The sequence below is a fragment of the Nymphaea colorata genome, chromosome 12 (assembly GCF_008831285.2).
Source record: "Nymphaea colorata isolate Beijing-Zhang1983 chromosome 12, ASM883128v2, whole genome shotgun sequence".
In the NCBI taxonomy this organism is placed as follows: Eukaryota; Viridiplantae; Streptophyta; class Magnoliopsida; order Nymphaeales; family Nymphaeaceae; genus Nymphaea; species Nymphaea colorata.
The window spans coordinates 17,577,366-17,593,331 of NC_045149.1; the positions used below are offsets into that span (position 1 = coordinate 17,577,366).

General features: G+C 40.9%; 2 protein-coding genes across 3 annotated transcripts; one reads left to right on the plus strand and one right to left on the minus strand.

The window, feature by feature from the left end:
• Window positions 1–3,072: 3,072 nt before the first annotated feature.
• LOC116265178 (uncharacterized) lies at window positions 3,073–6,038 on the plus strand. 2 transcript variants are annotated; one of them, XM_031645725.2, is made up of 7 exons: window positions 3,073–3,721; window positions 3,806–3,892; window positions 4,002–4,259; window positions 4,374–4,538; window positions 4,663–4,716; window positions 4,821–4,967; window positions 5,608–6,038. In XM_031645725.2, the coding sequence occupies exons 1-7, from the start codon at window positions 3,488–3,490 to the stop codon at window positions 5,983–5,985; spliced, it is 1,323 nt and encodes a 440-aa protein (XP_031501585.1). In that variant the 5' UTR covers window positions 3,073–3,487; the 3' UTR covers window positions 5,986–6,038. The 2 variants fall into 2 exon arrangements, with proteins under 2 accessions (XP_031501585.1, XP_031501584.1); XM_031645724.2 differs by having other exon boundaries at window positions 3,078–3,721; window positions 3,999–4,259.
• Window positions 6,039–13,401: 7,363 nt separating this feature from the next.
• Window positions 13,402–15,724, minus strand: LOC116266422 (protein ELC-like). Its single transcript, XM_031647643.2, has one exon. It carries the CDS (start codon window positions 15,153–15,155, stop codon window positions 13,923–13,925), a length of 1,233 nt encoding a protein of 410 aa, XP_031503503.1. The 5' UTR covers window positions 15,156–15,724; the 3' UTR covers window positions 13,402–13,922.
• Between the last annotated feature and the right edge of the window lie 242 nt (window positions 15,725–15,966).

Here is a 15,966-nt window from a genome sequence, read left to right on the forward strand (position 1 = left end):
CGGTTTGATTTACGTAGGTGCTATTCTCTCAATGGTGAAATCAACTGTAATCAACGGGTTTTTCATATATCACCTAAGTCTCGACACAATTCAAGATCTGGGGAATAGGGGTGAACAATGAGTCGAACTACTCGAGCTAGACTCGTTAAAGCTCGGCTCATGAACGAGTTCAAGCTGAGTCATTTGCTTAGTGAGTTGAGCTCGAGTCCATGAGTCGACTCGTTCAAATAATCAAGTTGAGTTCGAGCTCAACACGTGACTATTGAGTCGAGCATGAGACTTAATTAAGTTTGTCGAGCCTTAATCAAGTTGATATATTCAAACGACTTTACGAGTTTGTCGAACCTTAGTCAAGCCGAACACGAATTCAATATCAATTCTATTCAAACGATTTTGTCAAGCTTTAATCGAATCAACCTCGAACTCAACATGTAACTGCCGAGTTGAGCTCGAGCTACTTCCATCAAGCTATTCTCCAGTTCGAGCTGGCTGAACTCATGCTCCATTAGACTCATGTTCACCCTTAAATGAGAATGGGTGAAAGGAGAGACTTCCAAAACTCTTTTTCAGGCGGTGCGTCGTCATCCTCCTGTTCAACTCAACAGAAAGTACAATAATAAATTAGAAAAAGAGTCGTCGTCTTCAGGGGTGGGGAAGGAAGGGAGGGACCCTTATGATCACCATCATAGTGGCGTATTCCCCGTAATGAGCATGATTAGACGAATGCCCACGGAGGGAGATGAAGACAGGAACCGACTTTTTCTTTTGTTTGAAAAGCTTAATATAATTGCCACAGAACGGAACAGGTATTTTCTTGGTGGGGACGACCATATTCTGATATAAAATAGAAAATAGAAGATCTTCTCGATAATAACTTAATGCCGAAGATTTCGTATTTATAGTGATGAAGATACATAACAGAAAAAAGATTTATATCTTACCTAAATTGCACTGATGTGATTTTCTTCTACACCAATTCAAAAGGAAAGAAAAAAAAAAGAACGAACGAACCAAGTGAATCTTTTGAAAGACGGCAGCACAAACCGCCTAGAGCGGAGGACTCCAACCGAAGGAGTTGTACCAATAATTTTGAATTGTGCAGGAAGAAATTAACAGCCATGAAAGTCGATGGAACAACGACGGCCCACCTTACAGCGCCTTCTAGCTTGTCTCACTACTCAAACCTCTTGGAGTTTTAAAAGGAAGGAAAGCAACTAATACTGAACAAGAATGCTGACAGAAGAACGGCCATGAAAAGCCAAAAGAAAAAAGTTGTAAAGCAAGAAATGTTTGTGTTTTTGTTTTTAACTTAGAAAATACGTAGACAGACCGATACGATACCGGTAAAATTTCCGGCAGAAGAGGGAAGTCGGCATCTGCAAAATATATGCATAAAATTTTCCTTTTGTTGCAGTTACTTTCGTACAACATTAATAAATTTTGAAAAATACATGCACAGGGTCAGCATTCATATTTGCCAGTACATGTTCTTTCAAACCAAAAATAAGAGAGAAAAAAAAAAAAGAAACCCTTCATTTGTTAGGTTTATTAATGTATAGTATGCCATTGGAAATTAAATGCACCAAGGAAACAATTTTACAGATGAAAAAAGCTGCTTTTTTTTAAAAGACCATGAAAACCACCTTGTTTTCTGAACCTGCCGGAACTTTCGGGCAGGAGTTCTAAGTTCCTGTGTTCTTTTCATTATTGCTCCTCAGTTTGGAACCCACTCTATTGGGTGCTTTGTTTCCTTTCGAAAAAAGGTTCTCATAAGTTCATCTTAAAATAATCTTGAACTCAGTTAAGTTAGTGAATTCTTTGCTGGGCTCCATGCCCAATTCAGCATCTTTGCAAGAGAAATAAATGGTTCACAGGTAGTTTCGGATTTTCTTTTCTCTGCTGTACTGAACTCTGCTTAATCCAATTCCAATTTTGTTTAGTATGCTGGAATTGATCCAATCACTAATACAAGGCATATCTTACGAGCCAACTAGGCCTATATTGGCTAATATATTAATAAAATAATAATGCAAACAGTTTTTCTGTATTTTTACTTAATTTATTGTGGCCGATACAAACTCTGAATCTTGAGAATTTTGACAAGTACAATAGTCAATATGTTAAATCTTTTACTATTGCTTCACACTCAGTTCGCGTCCGAGCTAGCTCTAGGGTTTGCTTGCTCCGAAGGACGTGGTATTCAAATAAAATACACCACATGGACAAGAAAAGAAGAAAAAAGAACAGAATGGAAGTCTCCTTGTGTTGGCTTACAGGTAAAAAGAAGACAAATATATATTATGATCACCTGCCATATATTAATCCTTTTTCAAGGTCAGAGTTCCTCGTTTCAAAACAGCCTCGAAGTTTAAATAATTAAATATGAAGTTGTACTGAAAAAGCAGGAGTTCTCATTTACCACTTTTCTTATTTTGACCACTTTTAATATTTTCTCGGAAACAGGACCGGACCAACCTCATATGCAGTCCAGCCTGTTTCTTAGCCAAACCCTTCGTTCCTGAAATATATTTAGATTTCCTACATATACAAGTTCTTATTTCTGCTGTCATCATGTTTACATTTAAATCCTTTGATTATTCCAATATGTTTCATTGATTGGGATATTAGAACTGACCAAATAAACAGGTTTACAGTTATCTGAGTAACTGGGGAAAACTTTTTCAGGAAATTCCAGATCCTTCAAAATCCTGATGAGGAATTCACAGCCTTCACATAAAAGAGGAAAGAGAAGATTTGGCAGTCCGTTTCTCTCTATGTCCTTGGGGTTTTTAGGTGCTGTAAGGAGTCCTGATAGCTAGTGCAAGGCATCATGGTTCGGCTCACCTCAATGAATCGCTTTTGCAGTGAATGTATAGTCAGATTATACATGGTTCATAGGACTGCCATTGACCATGGAATCAATTCCTGGTTCACTTGGTCTCTAGTGGGGGACCCGAGCCCATTGTTGTGCCAACTGAGTTCTTATGCCTTGGTCCAAATCCCCATTATTAATTGTTGGCATCTTTGAACAACTCATGCGCCACCAAGATATGGAGGAAAACAGAGGTTGGAGAGAGAGTAATTTAATGGTAGTAAAGGCAAAATAAGAAGGTGGCAGATGCAAATTTAAGTTGGTCATTAAGGGTGAGTGGAGATTGGTAGGTTTGAGTTTTTATAGTCCCTGATAAAGTGTGCTGACCTATCCCCTCAAGAAAGTTCAGACAGGAGCCGACTGTTGCCGGATCTGCTCTGAATTTCTGAACATCTCCGGCCAATTCGCCGGGAGAGAAGAGAAAAGAAAAATAAAAAACCTCCTTTCCCGATGTTGCAGTGTCTGCAATAAATAGTGGTTTTTATTGTACCATCCTTTTCAACTCGATTGCGTTTTGTTCTTTTTTTTCTTCTTCTTCTTCACTCCTGCCCCCATTGCTCACGTCCATGACTTCATGAGTGGAAGAAGAGGAGAAGAAATTTCGCACCAAGAGAGATGAAGATGGAGAAAAGGAGGAGGGAGGGTGACGTTGGTGGCGAGTTTTTGGGAAGCTGTATCGATTGGTCTTTGTTGACGTTCATCATTCTTGTTCTCCTTCTTGAGAGCACAACTACTACAAGTTTGGAGTTCAACTTCACAAGGTATAACACGCGCGTCAGTAGCCTGAAATTGGCAAGAATACAGGAACATCTGAAGAAGATCAACAAGCCTTCTTCGAGAACAATAGAGGTATGCCAGACTTCTTGTGTGACCTTTCTCATTTTCATCTTCATCACGTACACCAGCTTCATCATGAAGCGCCTATATTTTCAGAGCATAGATGGGGACATCATTGACTGTGTCCATATGCACAAGCAACCAGCCTTGGATCATCCACTGCTGAAGAACCACAAGATTCAGGTTTCACTTCTTTCCTATTCACTCTTTTTCTCTAACATTTCATTATCAATTGGCCTTTCACTAAGAACCCATTTACTTTCCTTTTTGGTTTATAATATTTGTTTAGAAGGTGCCTCCAGTGAGACCAAGATTAGACCCGAGGCACAGAAACTACACTAGCAACATACTATCAAGGAGAGCATGGCAGACATGGCATAAAACTGGGCACTGCCCAAGAGGAACAGTTCCAATAAGAAGAACATCTGCAGATGATATACTCAGAGCTAAATCCATATTCCATTATGGAAAGAAGACTGTTCTTCGCCCCACAGATCGACCAGCCAGATTCACTGAAGCTCCTGATGTTGTTAGCGGCAATGGACATGAGGTATGTTAACGGAGAGATGAAATATATGCATGTTAGAGATAGAGAAAGAGAATCTCATGTTTATGTTTTTGTGCCATCTCATATCATGCTGACTGAAGGAAAACGTATGTACAGCACGCTATTGCATATACAGGAACAGGGGAGTATTATGGGGCAAAGGCCACCATCAATGTCTGGGATCCTTCCATACAAGTGACCAACGAGTTCAGTCTGTCGCAGATGTGGGTTCTTTCTGGATCCTTTGATTCTGATCTCAACAGCATTGAGGCTGGATGGCAGGTGCGTTCCTTCTCATGGCTCCCTATCAGAGACCCCGTTTTCATTCCCTATTTCTTTTTTCTGTTATTTTATATCTTTTAAGTTAGAAAGAGACAAATACTGAAGTTGAGATTCTTCTAGTCAGGTTAGCCCTGAACTTTACGGTGACAGCAGGCCCCGGCTCTTCACATATTGGACGGTTGGTATTTCCTTGTTAAAAAATTCATACTAATAGTCAACATCTCTCTCTCTCTCTCTCTCTCTGAGATTTCTGAGGTTTTGATTTGTCTCGGGTTTGTGTAGAGTGATGCATATCAAGCAACAGGATGCTACAACCTGCTGTGCTCTGGGTTTGTCCAAACCAACAGTAAAATAGCTATTGGAGCGGCCATCTCCCCCATTTCTTCCTATTCTGGCGATCAATACGACATCACCATTCTCGTCTGGAAGGTTGGTAAAACTCTCAAAGAACAGTACAGGAGCTTAGTCAAACTGAACGTTTCAAAGAAAATTACACGCCCTCGTGTGGTGAAACGATAAAAACAAAATGACAAGAAACTTCTTTTTGACCCAGGAAAAACCCCCCCCTCTCTCTCTCTCTCTCTCTCTCTGTCACTCCCACTGGGAGCTGCTTGAGGATCTTAGGTAGATGTGTTAATACCTAGGTTAAAGTTAACTGGTTTTTTTTTTCTTGACAACCAAGATACATGATTAGTGTTTTCTTCGACAGCCAATATAGGCAATATAATAGCCTCTGAGCAACTAAGACTTGTAATCAGTGCCCACTTTCCCATTTACATGTGCTGCTTAATTAAGACAAACAGTATGACGTCCTATTCTTCTATTTATTTTCTTTGTTCCCGCTCTTTGAATATAGTTTGTGTTAGAGTCCTCATTAAGTAACCAACATGTGTGACTAAGGTTTTCTTTGACAACCAAGAGATCATTATACGTAATCTAGTAAGATTTCAAAGCAACCAAGATGTCAAATTTGATTATTCAAGCGAGGCAGACACTAAATAAACTAACATGTAGCCATTTTTTTTCTTGCTTTTTTCTGTTTCTGTGTTTGAATTGTTCTATGAAATAGGATCCGAAGCTGGGGAATTGGTGGCTGGGCTTCGGGGACAACACTTTGGTGGGGTACTGGCCGGCGGAGCTGTTCACCCACCTGGCGGACCACGCGGACATGGTGGAGTGGGGAGGGGAGATCGTGAACACCAAGTCGAGCGGCAAGCACACGGCCACGCAGATGGGCAGCGGCCACTTCGCCGAGGACGGCTTCCGGCAGGCCAGCTACTTCCGGAACATAGAGGTTGTGGATGCCGACAACAGCCTCAGCCCCGTCCAGTCTCTCTCCACTCTCGCCGAGGACACCAACTGCTACAACATCCAGAGCTCCTACAATACCGACTGGGGCAATTTCTTTTACTTTGGTGGACCTGGCAACAATGCACAATGTCCTTAACTAATTGATCACTTTCTCATTTACTTCATAATTCCAATTCTTTCTTTCGTTAATTACCTGCTCTCTCAATCTCTCTCTCTCTCTCTCTCTCTCTCTCTCTCTCTCTCTCTCTCTCTCTCTCTCCCCAAATTACTAGTTTATATATACACACACATATGCATGTGCACATGCACGGTGGCACCATAAAGTTGCATGTTGTTCTTTACGTAGATTTAGATGTGCGTAGATATAAACTGTACAGATGTCTTTTCTGTCACTGTTTACAAAGAAAGACTTAATTAGAGATATGAAAAGCCTTAATTAGTCAGTACATAGTAAAGTATGAAAAGTAGATATTCATTACAGTTCTTTTCCCAGGAAAGAATAAAGCTGTATTAATTATTGCACATGGGTAATGACACTGTCCGCCATGTTTAATACAGGAAACATGTGATAAGATGCCAAGGTCTTTCTAATGGCTAAATTTTTTTCTGTGGGTGTCATACCCACTTCATTGTGATCGTCTGTCTCGGTTGATGTTGTGATTCGCGACTGAAGCCATCCACATTGTCGACCTTTTTTGAAATACTGAACGATGAATTCGAGAAAGAGAAGCGCGGTGGTGAATATGATGCCAACAAAAGAATCGTTTTTGAAGGTTGGTTGGAGAAATGAAATCATACAACATTCTTGACTTTGGAAAAAAAAAAGAAGAAACTTGTTGGGGGTATAAAAATAGCGTTTCTTTTGGTTGAAATCATTACACCAAACTTGGGGTTCCCTGTGTTTCTAGAAAAAGAAGAGAAATTCACTGTTCTCATCTCTGCTTCGTTGATCACTCATGATGATTGATAACAACAGTAGTGGCACCAACGAAGGCAAGCAATAAAAACAATATAAAAATCCGAACCTGCCTGCCTGCTTCGGCTGCCTGCCACTTAATGCAAGTGAGAGAGACAAGTTCTCACAGAAAAAAGTCATTTACTGGCAATATCAGTAAATGGGTGCAGTGAGTTTTTTTGGGAGTTCGAACGCCTTCTTTCTTCTTTCGTTTCTTGCTTCCAGGTGAAGTTACGGCTGCCAATCACTGGTAAAATTAATAAATGAAGGCTTTGATTAATTTGTTGAATGAGAGCCAACTTTCACCAACTTTGTGATTGTGCCTCTTCGTGTACGGCAGGTATGAGTTACAGAACCGATGAGTTGGGCCGCATTTACTGATAAATGTTCAAGTAAGATTATTATTGTTCACTTTTGAACTCTAGCTTGAGAGGGCATATGGGGTTTCTCATAAATAATTCATCTGTTCTCTCTCTCTCAATAAACAATTCGAGCCCATTAAGGGCCTAACAGCGGTAGATCCGATCGAGGGTCCCCCTACCCTCTACCTCATTATTATTGTATGTATTAGGTGTAGAGAAGTTTGATGGAGGCCTTTCACCAAACATATTTAGGGTTAGGGTTGGCAGTAAGGGGGCCCAGGCTATGGTATGTATCATTTGTGAAGTTTAAATCCAATATAGGTGGTTAGTATCTGTTTCGAATTTTTGGAGCGTCAATTCTTATTCTGCAAAAAGAAAGCACCAATATGCAAGATGAACTATAGTAGAGTTTAAGTTGCTTATTACTTATTTATTTTGCTTATTACTTATCTATTTTGGTACCGTCGTGGCCTTCCTGGCCAACAGACACTGTGCTTCCAAAAAGACCAGGTAACAAATTGAATTCATCCAAACAAAAGTATTGAGCCCTGAGAGGATTTTTGCACTGATTCAAACAAGCGGCTAGTAGGCAGCCCGGCACTAATTCAGAGTAGTATATAAGTCAATCTCCTTGTCCAGTGTTCTCCATCAAAATACCCACAAATCCTTTTGACTTCAAGGGCCCTTCGTCTCTCCCTCTCTCTCTCTCTCTCTCTCTCTCTCTCTCTCTCTCTAGATATATATATATATATATATATATAATTACATTTTTTCTTTATGTTTTCAAGATAGAGAGAGATTGCTGTGGCCTTTTTCTGAATCAAGGTCACGCTGCGGTCTGACTTTTTCTAGCGGAAGAAGCCCCAGAAATCACGCCTTTGATGCACAAACAGGGCCCATTTGTGCACCAACTTCCATCATTTCTATAAAAATAACTTACTACTAACTTTTATGCGTATGACTATAAGCATGTACCCTCTATAGGTCAAAATATGATATCTTATAATATTTTTCCTTGAAGTTCGAGATGGGTTTATCCCTTTTACAAAAGCCTGACAGTAAGCATTTGTTTATTTTATATATAGCTTATGGCATGGAAAAAGACGGGTTGATGTTACATGATACCCTGTGAATATTTGCTCGTGTTGATTTCAGATTTTAAAGAGATTTATGGCGAGCAGGTAGTGTGGCATCCGGGCCAACTGGTGACCCACGTGGTTTGGATCCTTCATTGAATGCTCCCAGGGGCAAACGGTCGATGGGGGCGCCTTTTGGTAAAAGTAGGGTCATAAACGGGTTGGATCTGATCCCATGCTTTTGACGTTTTTGGATGTACTGGATTCAATGCCTATCCGACTCTTAATATATTTGGATATCTCGAATCCTGACCATTCCAAACATTAATAGGGGCATCTTTTTCTTTCTTTCTTTTTTTTTTTGTTTGAAACTTAGATCTGAGATCCGAATGCTCATACTTTTGATATGAGGTTTTGACCAGTGACGATCTCAAATCTTCGTTCTTACATAGTGGCGAAATCCTACGTTTGTTATGCCACATAAAAGAGATTTAAATAAGCGTTGGATTTCATCAGCCTCAGATATGAGATCAGATCATGTTGAACACATCCTTATAATTAAATTTGTAGAGAACATGGCTAAGTAGAGTCAAAATATGATTTTAGATCAGAGATCTGAGTAATATGGCATAAGATCTGCACTGATATCTACAGTTTACCAAATTAAGGATCTTAAGTCAGACGTAATGGTGTTGGCGACTCATCTTCTTTTCTTAAACCTTAAGGATTTCAATGAGAATATATGGATCAAGTTAAAGTCTATTCGGATGCGGACTTTGGCTTCTCTCACTGTCCTGATCAGAAGAAAGCCTGGAGCAGGCGGGCGATGAAGAAGGATTGCAGGCGAAGCTCTGTAATGAGTTATTGCTAGCCTAGTTTACAGTTGCAGACAGCAAGGAAGGGTCGAAATCATGGCGGGAAACATTCTCACGTCTATATATTCCTTCCCACTTGGGCCTGTGGAGAGTGGTAATGGTGGTGGTGAGCCAGAGAGCCAAGAAATTTAAGAGGGAAAGTGACTGCTCCCCCACCACGTTGTGTCATCATGATCAGTCTCTGGTGAGACTCATCCACCTTGATGACCGCGTTCATGGTGGTGGTGGTGATGGCAGTGCTGGCGGCGGTAGTGGCGGTGGTGCTACCAAAATTGAATTTGCTGAAGTGGGCATGGCTCACCTTTTACAGGAGCAATCTCTGCCGATGAACTGCTACTGAGAGTACCTTTGGTGTTACGCAGGATATCAGGATAGGAAGAGGATGAGCCATAAGAACATGCATGCAAAGAATTACAGTGTTCTTCTTATCAAACACTGTTTCAAGGATATATTTTGACTAACTTCAGTCGATTAACACATCTCCAAATGCTTATCAACTTAGAACAATTCTTTTGATTAAAAAGTGAATAGAAGAGCAGTTTTCACGCATTTAGCATTAATTGTCGCTTTCAGCTCCTAAAGAAAAAAAAAAGTATAGTTTGCCATTAAACATTGGGAGGTGACAAACAATATATTTGAATCGAAGAAAGAATATGATTTCTTGGTATGATCTTATCTGGAATGCAAATGAAGCCTAATAAGAAGGGGTATGGTTCAATCCAGTTCAGGTATACAGAGCGGGCCCCACTTAAAGGTCAGTCTCCCTTAGAAATTGCTGAGGTCCTGGATGGAGGGAAAGGAAAACAGTCAAGTACAACAGCTTTGCATACTTTCGTGTTCATAATGTTAAGCACTATCAGGCGAGTAAGAGGTTCATTCCTGCCACCTGAAACGAAGCTTGAAGGCCTGTTCATGCCCGCTACCTTTAGGGTCTTGAGCTGCGTTGGTGTCAGCAATAACGGCGATACACCATTCAACTTAGATGCTACACCTCACCACCTTAAGGTTCAGGAACATAATGCTCATGAGAATCAAAGTAGAAACCTATGTTCATATGGACTCCTAGCCCCCTTGAACACTTAATTGTAGGATTATGATAGAAAAAATGAAAAATGGATTGGGTAAAATGAAGGTCGTAGATCCTAAAAAAAACTGAGCGTTTGAATGGTGTTTTAGAGTTTGCAGCAAAACCATAGACTTCTGATATGCACAATCAACATGTTCTTCAATTCAACATTCCTTATTAACCATTATTACTCACCATTGTTGCTTTCAATTTTGGGAATTGTTCACAATATCTTGAAATGCTGAAATAATTTGAGGTGTCAAGTTCAAGATATTTGTCAACATTGTTGGAAATATCTCATCTTTTTCCATCGGTTTTGAACACTTCTGGAAGACGATTTCAGTAGCTCATTCTTCGTGAAACTAAGCTAAGAGAACCCACAAAAACTTCGAAGGCTTGAGAAAGGTGTTGAGGGGCTTGAGATCCACAGGTCAAGTTTATGCCTCCACGGTTGGGATCTACCTGCTTTTTAGTGCCAACTTGAATCCAATCCACGAGGGTCCAAAATCACATCCATAATTTGAAAATAAATCCAGCTAACCATAACTAAATCCAAATCTCATAGTCATTTTGTAATACAAATTAACCAAACCAATGAAGGGACAAGATATAAATTGATAAAATGTAGCAGAGGACGTGCATCTGAGGATAGCAACAGATCGGAAAAATCCAGTTCGGGACTCGAGAGATTTCATCCGTTTAATCTGGTCCAGTAAGAAAAGGTCCCAAACCTATTTGAACTCGTTTCAGGCATTCAAATTCAGATACTACCCTCGTCGATTCCAGATTCAGTGTCGAAAATCAAGTCTGAACTCGATTAACTGAATATGGTGACCGTGTAACGTGAATCCAAACTGTTTACAGTATCGTCCCTATGAGCACTTAGGTTCGTGAAGAGGCAAATTTTGTTCTGATTTGTAGTTTCAAGTAATGGTCTCAATCCCATCACACTCCGGATCAAGACCGGCTAACCAAGACAATAGCCCACCCTCTTTATAAATCACACATTATTCTTTACAATATTAGATACAAGATCAAACTTTTTAATGGATTGTCGCAATCTATCTTAAAGCACATGTCTGCATGGGTCGAAACTCAACTCCGAGTGTTGAACTAGTTCTAATACCAATTATAACAACCCGAGATCCTCTTAAGTTCGGCTCAGACTTTTAGTTTGGTGGATCCTAACGTGCCCCCTAGTGGCTTCAATTCCAAATTCATAAAGACTAAGAACTAGGACAGTCTATCACTTAACCATCCCACTTGTTAATCCTTCCATATTTCTCACAATCTCAAAGCTAAACTTTTCAATGGAGTGTTATACTAACCCATTTACATTTGCAACCCAATTTATGTAAGTAAAATGGTCAAAACAAGATGTCCTCTAGCTTGGTATGCGGTTGCGAAATTTATGATTTGCATTGTAGCGCTTTATTCTTTTATTGTTGTTGTTGTTGCTTTTCTTTTTTTTTTTTGTGTTCACATGAATGAAGAATCTATTTCTGTTCACTTGAATTGATTTTATTGATATTCAATGCTAAATTCAATCACAGATCATCATTTATTTAACAACTAGTCTGTCACACGTTTAGTCGAAATTGAAGATAGAGGATACGAAATTTGAATTGAAGTTTGGCATTTCATGCTTTTCAATGAAGTTAGTTTGGAATTAAAGCATTACGTGTTGATTCGAATGGCCACACACCCAACAGCTGATTCTGAATTTAACAGTTGTTCAAGTTCGTTTAGCACATTTTACTTTGAATCAGAAACGAGGAAGATGGAAAGAAAAATGAAAACGATATTGGGTTCTTTCTGATGCCAAATATATCTTTTCAATCTGTGTTGTCCTTTGCCTTTTCAAACAAGAAGTCGGGAAATCAGATGTTCTGCAGCAAACTTGTACAATACTTTATTCTAAATGAGCATCACAGTTGTGCTAATTCATATATTCTGTATTCTCAGAAAACAGACCAAAATTAATAGCACACAAGCTTGCCTTCCACTGCACAAGGAGGGCAACCAGGTATGTGAGGAAGTTCGTCAAATACTTCTTAAGCCCTCAAATCGAGTGCAGAAAGTCATGAGAGAGCCCGGACTTTCTTCTCTCCATTTGAGAGGTGAGCTTACATCCAGTGAGTAGAATCCTAGCAATGAAAAGTGGCTGTAAAATTGTGTTTTATCAGACAGTAAGATCAGAAGGTTAAGCTTAGGACCGTGCACTTTCTTCTCTGCAGAAAAAAAAAAAAAGAATGAAGCACCCGGACTTCTGTAGTTGAGTGCATCACAGCAATTTTTTTGATAAAACTCTAAAATAGCATTTTCTTTTGAACCAATCTTTTTATAAGACAAGAAGCATGGGGTGTGCCCCTTATGAAACTGTATTACTTTCTGAGAACTGTCACGATCAATTTGTTCCTTTTCAGGCCAAGAGGAAAATCGCCCTACCATGTTCTTCGATGGTTTTCAGTAACTCAGATTTGGTGTTCCTTTTTGCTTGACATTGCACTAATTTCACCTTGGAATCATGCGAATCACTATGTTAGAGCAGTCAATCTCGTCCAACTTTCCCCCATAAATATCATGAAGGAGATATATATATATACACACACGGTTTATCTAAGACAATGAAGGTCAGCAACTGACGTACTTTACCCCATTAGAGCTTCAAACAGGAGATAAATCATAAAGATACATATACTCTCCATGGTTTTCAAGAATCCCAGCTTTAGTGAATAGGGTTTAACCAACGACAGATATCTAAAAGCGGTTTATATTGGAAATAATTGAGTTCAGCCTGACTGAGGACCATTGGTCATTGTGGTGGTAAAAACTTTTTGATTTGACACTGAGAGCAGATATAATGGTTGCTATTTCTTGCAGAGAACAGAGAGACAAAAACATCTCGGGTGTTCTCAAAATCTCAGTCATCATAGCCTTAAGTCCAAACTTAAAAATCCATAGGAAGCATCCTCTATCCATTCAAAGAAGAAATCAATTTATCCATATTCACCAGATAGACGCCTAATTGCTTGTGCATGAATTGAATGTGAAGCACCAAATAGAGGTTACAACAACCTTCTCAAAAGAAAAGCAATTATTGGCCGCCGCTGAGCCACAATTGACGCAACAATACCTAAAACATCTATGATGAAAGCTCTCAGAACTACAAACTGGGGGAACCTTCATTCTGACATGAAATAACTGCAAAAAGCAAGTTAAAGTTAACAAAGAAAAGAATAACATAGGTTTGTAATTGAAATTGTCACATATGTATTTGAATTTGGATTGAACTACAATATAAACACAAAAAAAGACGAACAAAAAAAATATACATACTTCCAGAGATATTCTGTTTTAAGAGCTCGAGGCGTTAGACAACCAATGGGACAACAAAAACCTGTTTCCCTCTAAACACGATAGAAAGAACACAAAAGGATGCGTATGGGGATGCCTAAAGCAGCACAGACCAAGTACCAGTGATATCCTGTAAATTCCTCACTAAAAAACAGCAGAAGAAAGCTGTACAAGTACGCATCATCAAGACAACTGAACACTCCCCATGAACTCAAGCTCTCAGAATTACAGTTTGCACACGAAAGACCTTAAGGAAGGAACCAATCGATCAGTTCTCAACTTGGCAGTATCCAAGATAACTCCACGGACACCAATTTGGCAGTACGTACCCATCACCGAAACTTGGAAGGAGAAATGCAATCAGGCGGCAGTGTCATCTGATTCAAACGCCATAAGGAGTAGCGCGAGAAGCCATACTCGTAATAACAGACTGCATTTGAGCTGCCCTGATTTTTGCAGAAGTTGCTCGATGGAAGAATTGCTCTCGAGACAGAGCTCTTATGTTCCTCATGTACACGTCGAAGGGGATAACTCCTTGCTGCATTGCCTTATCTAGAGAGTAGAATGTATCCTCAATTGCGAGATCGGAAGCAGTGCAGTCAACCATCTGCCGAGACAGAGGATCGCAGGGTTCAAAAACGTCGTCGACGTCGATCACCAACTTATTCTTCTCGCCATTTTCTCTCAGCCACGTCTCAAGCACATCCGTGTTCATAAGAACCATCTGAAGCAACTGCTCCAACCCCTCCTTCTCGTCTATCATCTGCCTCAGCCCTTCATCTATCTGTCGCCCCCGCCGTTTCAACTCCGGCTGCGCCCGGACGAGCGAGTCCGTCTCCTCTTCCCTCGACTTCCTCAATGCAACAGTATCAGAATGAAGCATCTCCAGCAGCTTCTTCTTGAGAACCTCAGATGGGTCATCGGTATTGGGTCTTTGAGGAGATGGCGGCACCGTCCGGCCGTAGGGCGGGGTTGGAGGCGCAACGTTGCTCGGACGAACACTTGGTGGCGGATGGTCCGAAGCCGCAGAAGAGGGCGACGGGGAGGACGGCCTTCTCACCGTCGTAGAGGACGCAGAACCCTGATACTGGTTCTGAATCCTGTGCGCTACAGGAGCAGGCTGCTTGGTGTACAAGGGGGGGTCCCTACCGAAGAGAAGACTCATATTCCTCGCCAAATCGACGAGATTCGAACTCGGAAAAGTCCAACTCTGCATATAGGGAACGGAAACGAGGCCGGAGGGATCGACATGGGCATGGCAGGGTCTGATGAGCATATCCCTCGTCGGATTGACGAAAACACAGGGGTATTGGCGCGGGTAGTGCTCCGTCAACCAGATGACAACGGGGATGTTGTAAGTGACTAGCTGGTACAACATGGGGATCGTCCCATCGGCCTGCAGGAGATTCACCGTCCGGCCGTCGTTGTGGGTAAAGACGGCGGTCTTCACCTGAAGGCTGGGGAATTCCTGAAGCAGACTCAACAGATGCTGCCTGATCAACCACTTGACCTCCTCTTTGTATGGCAAAGCGGAAGGCCCTCTCGCGGAGAGGACCTTGTTCAGGAATTGGACAGAACGCTGGGAGGAATCGAGACCATAGCCTGGGGGAACCATGGTTCCCCTCACTCACAGAGAGACAGAGAGAGAAAGAGAGAACCAACTATCGGATCAAAGATGGCGGTGTTGGAGATTGAGTTATATGAACAACCAGAGAGACGAAGGGAATTGGGATTTTTAGAAAGTGATCGGTTGTTGCGTAGAAAACCACTTAAAAAGGAAGTGAGGCCACAGGAGGTTTCCTCCGTGTGTGTGTGTGAAAGAGGGAGAGGAAGAAGCTTCGAATTGTCAACTGCCTGCTACCTGTGTCAACCGATTAAGGAGGAGGGAGAAGGAGGAAGAATTTGCAGCAGAGCCACCTTCCACTCCAAGGATTTTCCGTTTCAACGAAAGCGCGAGAGGGGCCCTCCCCTTTGAATGTTCATTCTCTGAATTCATTTATTTGACATTTTCTACGCTAACAGAGGCATCTTGTCTACCGTTCATCTCATTGAGGACCAAGATTTACAGGTTACACTTCGATGAGGATCATGGAAGTTGAGCAGCGTGAACGTCGGATTTTGCTTTTCTCAATGAAGGGACTTGGTCGTTCCCATGCCCTTCTTATATGCAGTTGACGTCTAGCCATAAAAATCTTCCTGCAACATCTGCAGCAGTAACAGGAAAGATGAAGTTTTCGAGTCAACCGCCTCTTTTAATGAAACATTTTTATTTTTATTATATGCAATGATGAACCGTTCATCACCCATCTACCTCATGATGCATAAAACCTTCTGCTGTTTGCTTTGCACATTAGAATTGGCTTTTCGTTCCAACTTCTCATTTCCTTTCTTAGATCTGAAGCGGCATAAAAATGTGTTTTAAAGAT

Bases quoted from the DNA above. Each gene is read 5' to 3' on its own strand.
- LOC116265178 (XM_031645724.2), top strand. From the start codon at position 3,488: ATGAAGATGGAGAAAAGGAGGAGGGAGGGTGACGTTGGTGGCGAGTTT. The intron at 3,893-3,998 runs GTTTCACTTCTT...ATATTTGTTTAG, and splicing joins TGAAGAACCACAAGATTCAG to AAGGTGCCTCCAGTGAGACC. The intron at 4,260-4,373 runs GTATGTTAACGG...ACGTATGTACAG, and splicing joins TTAGCGGCAATGGACATGAG to CACGCTATTGCATATACAGG.
- LOC116266422 (XM_031647643.2), bottom strand. From the start codon at position 15,155: ATGGTTCCCCCAGGCTATGGTCTCGATTCCTCCCAGCGTTCTGTCCAA.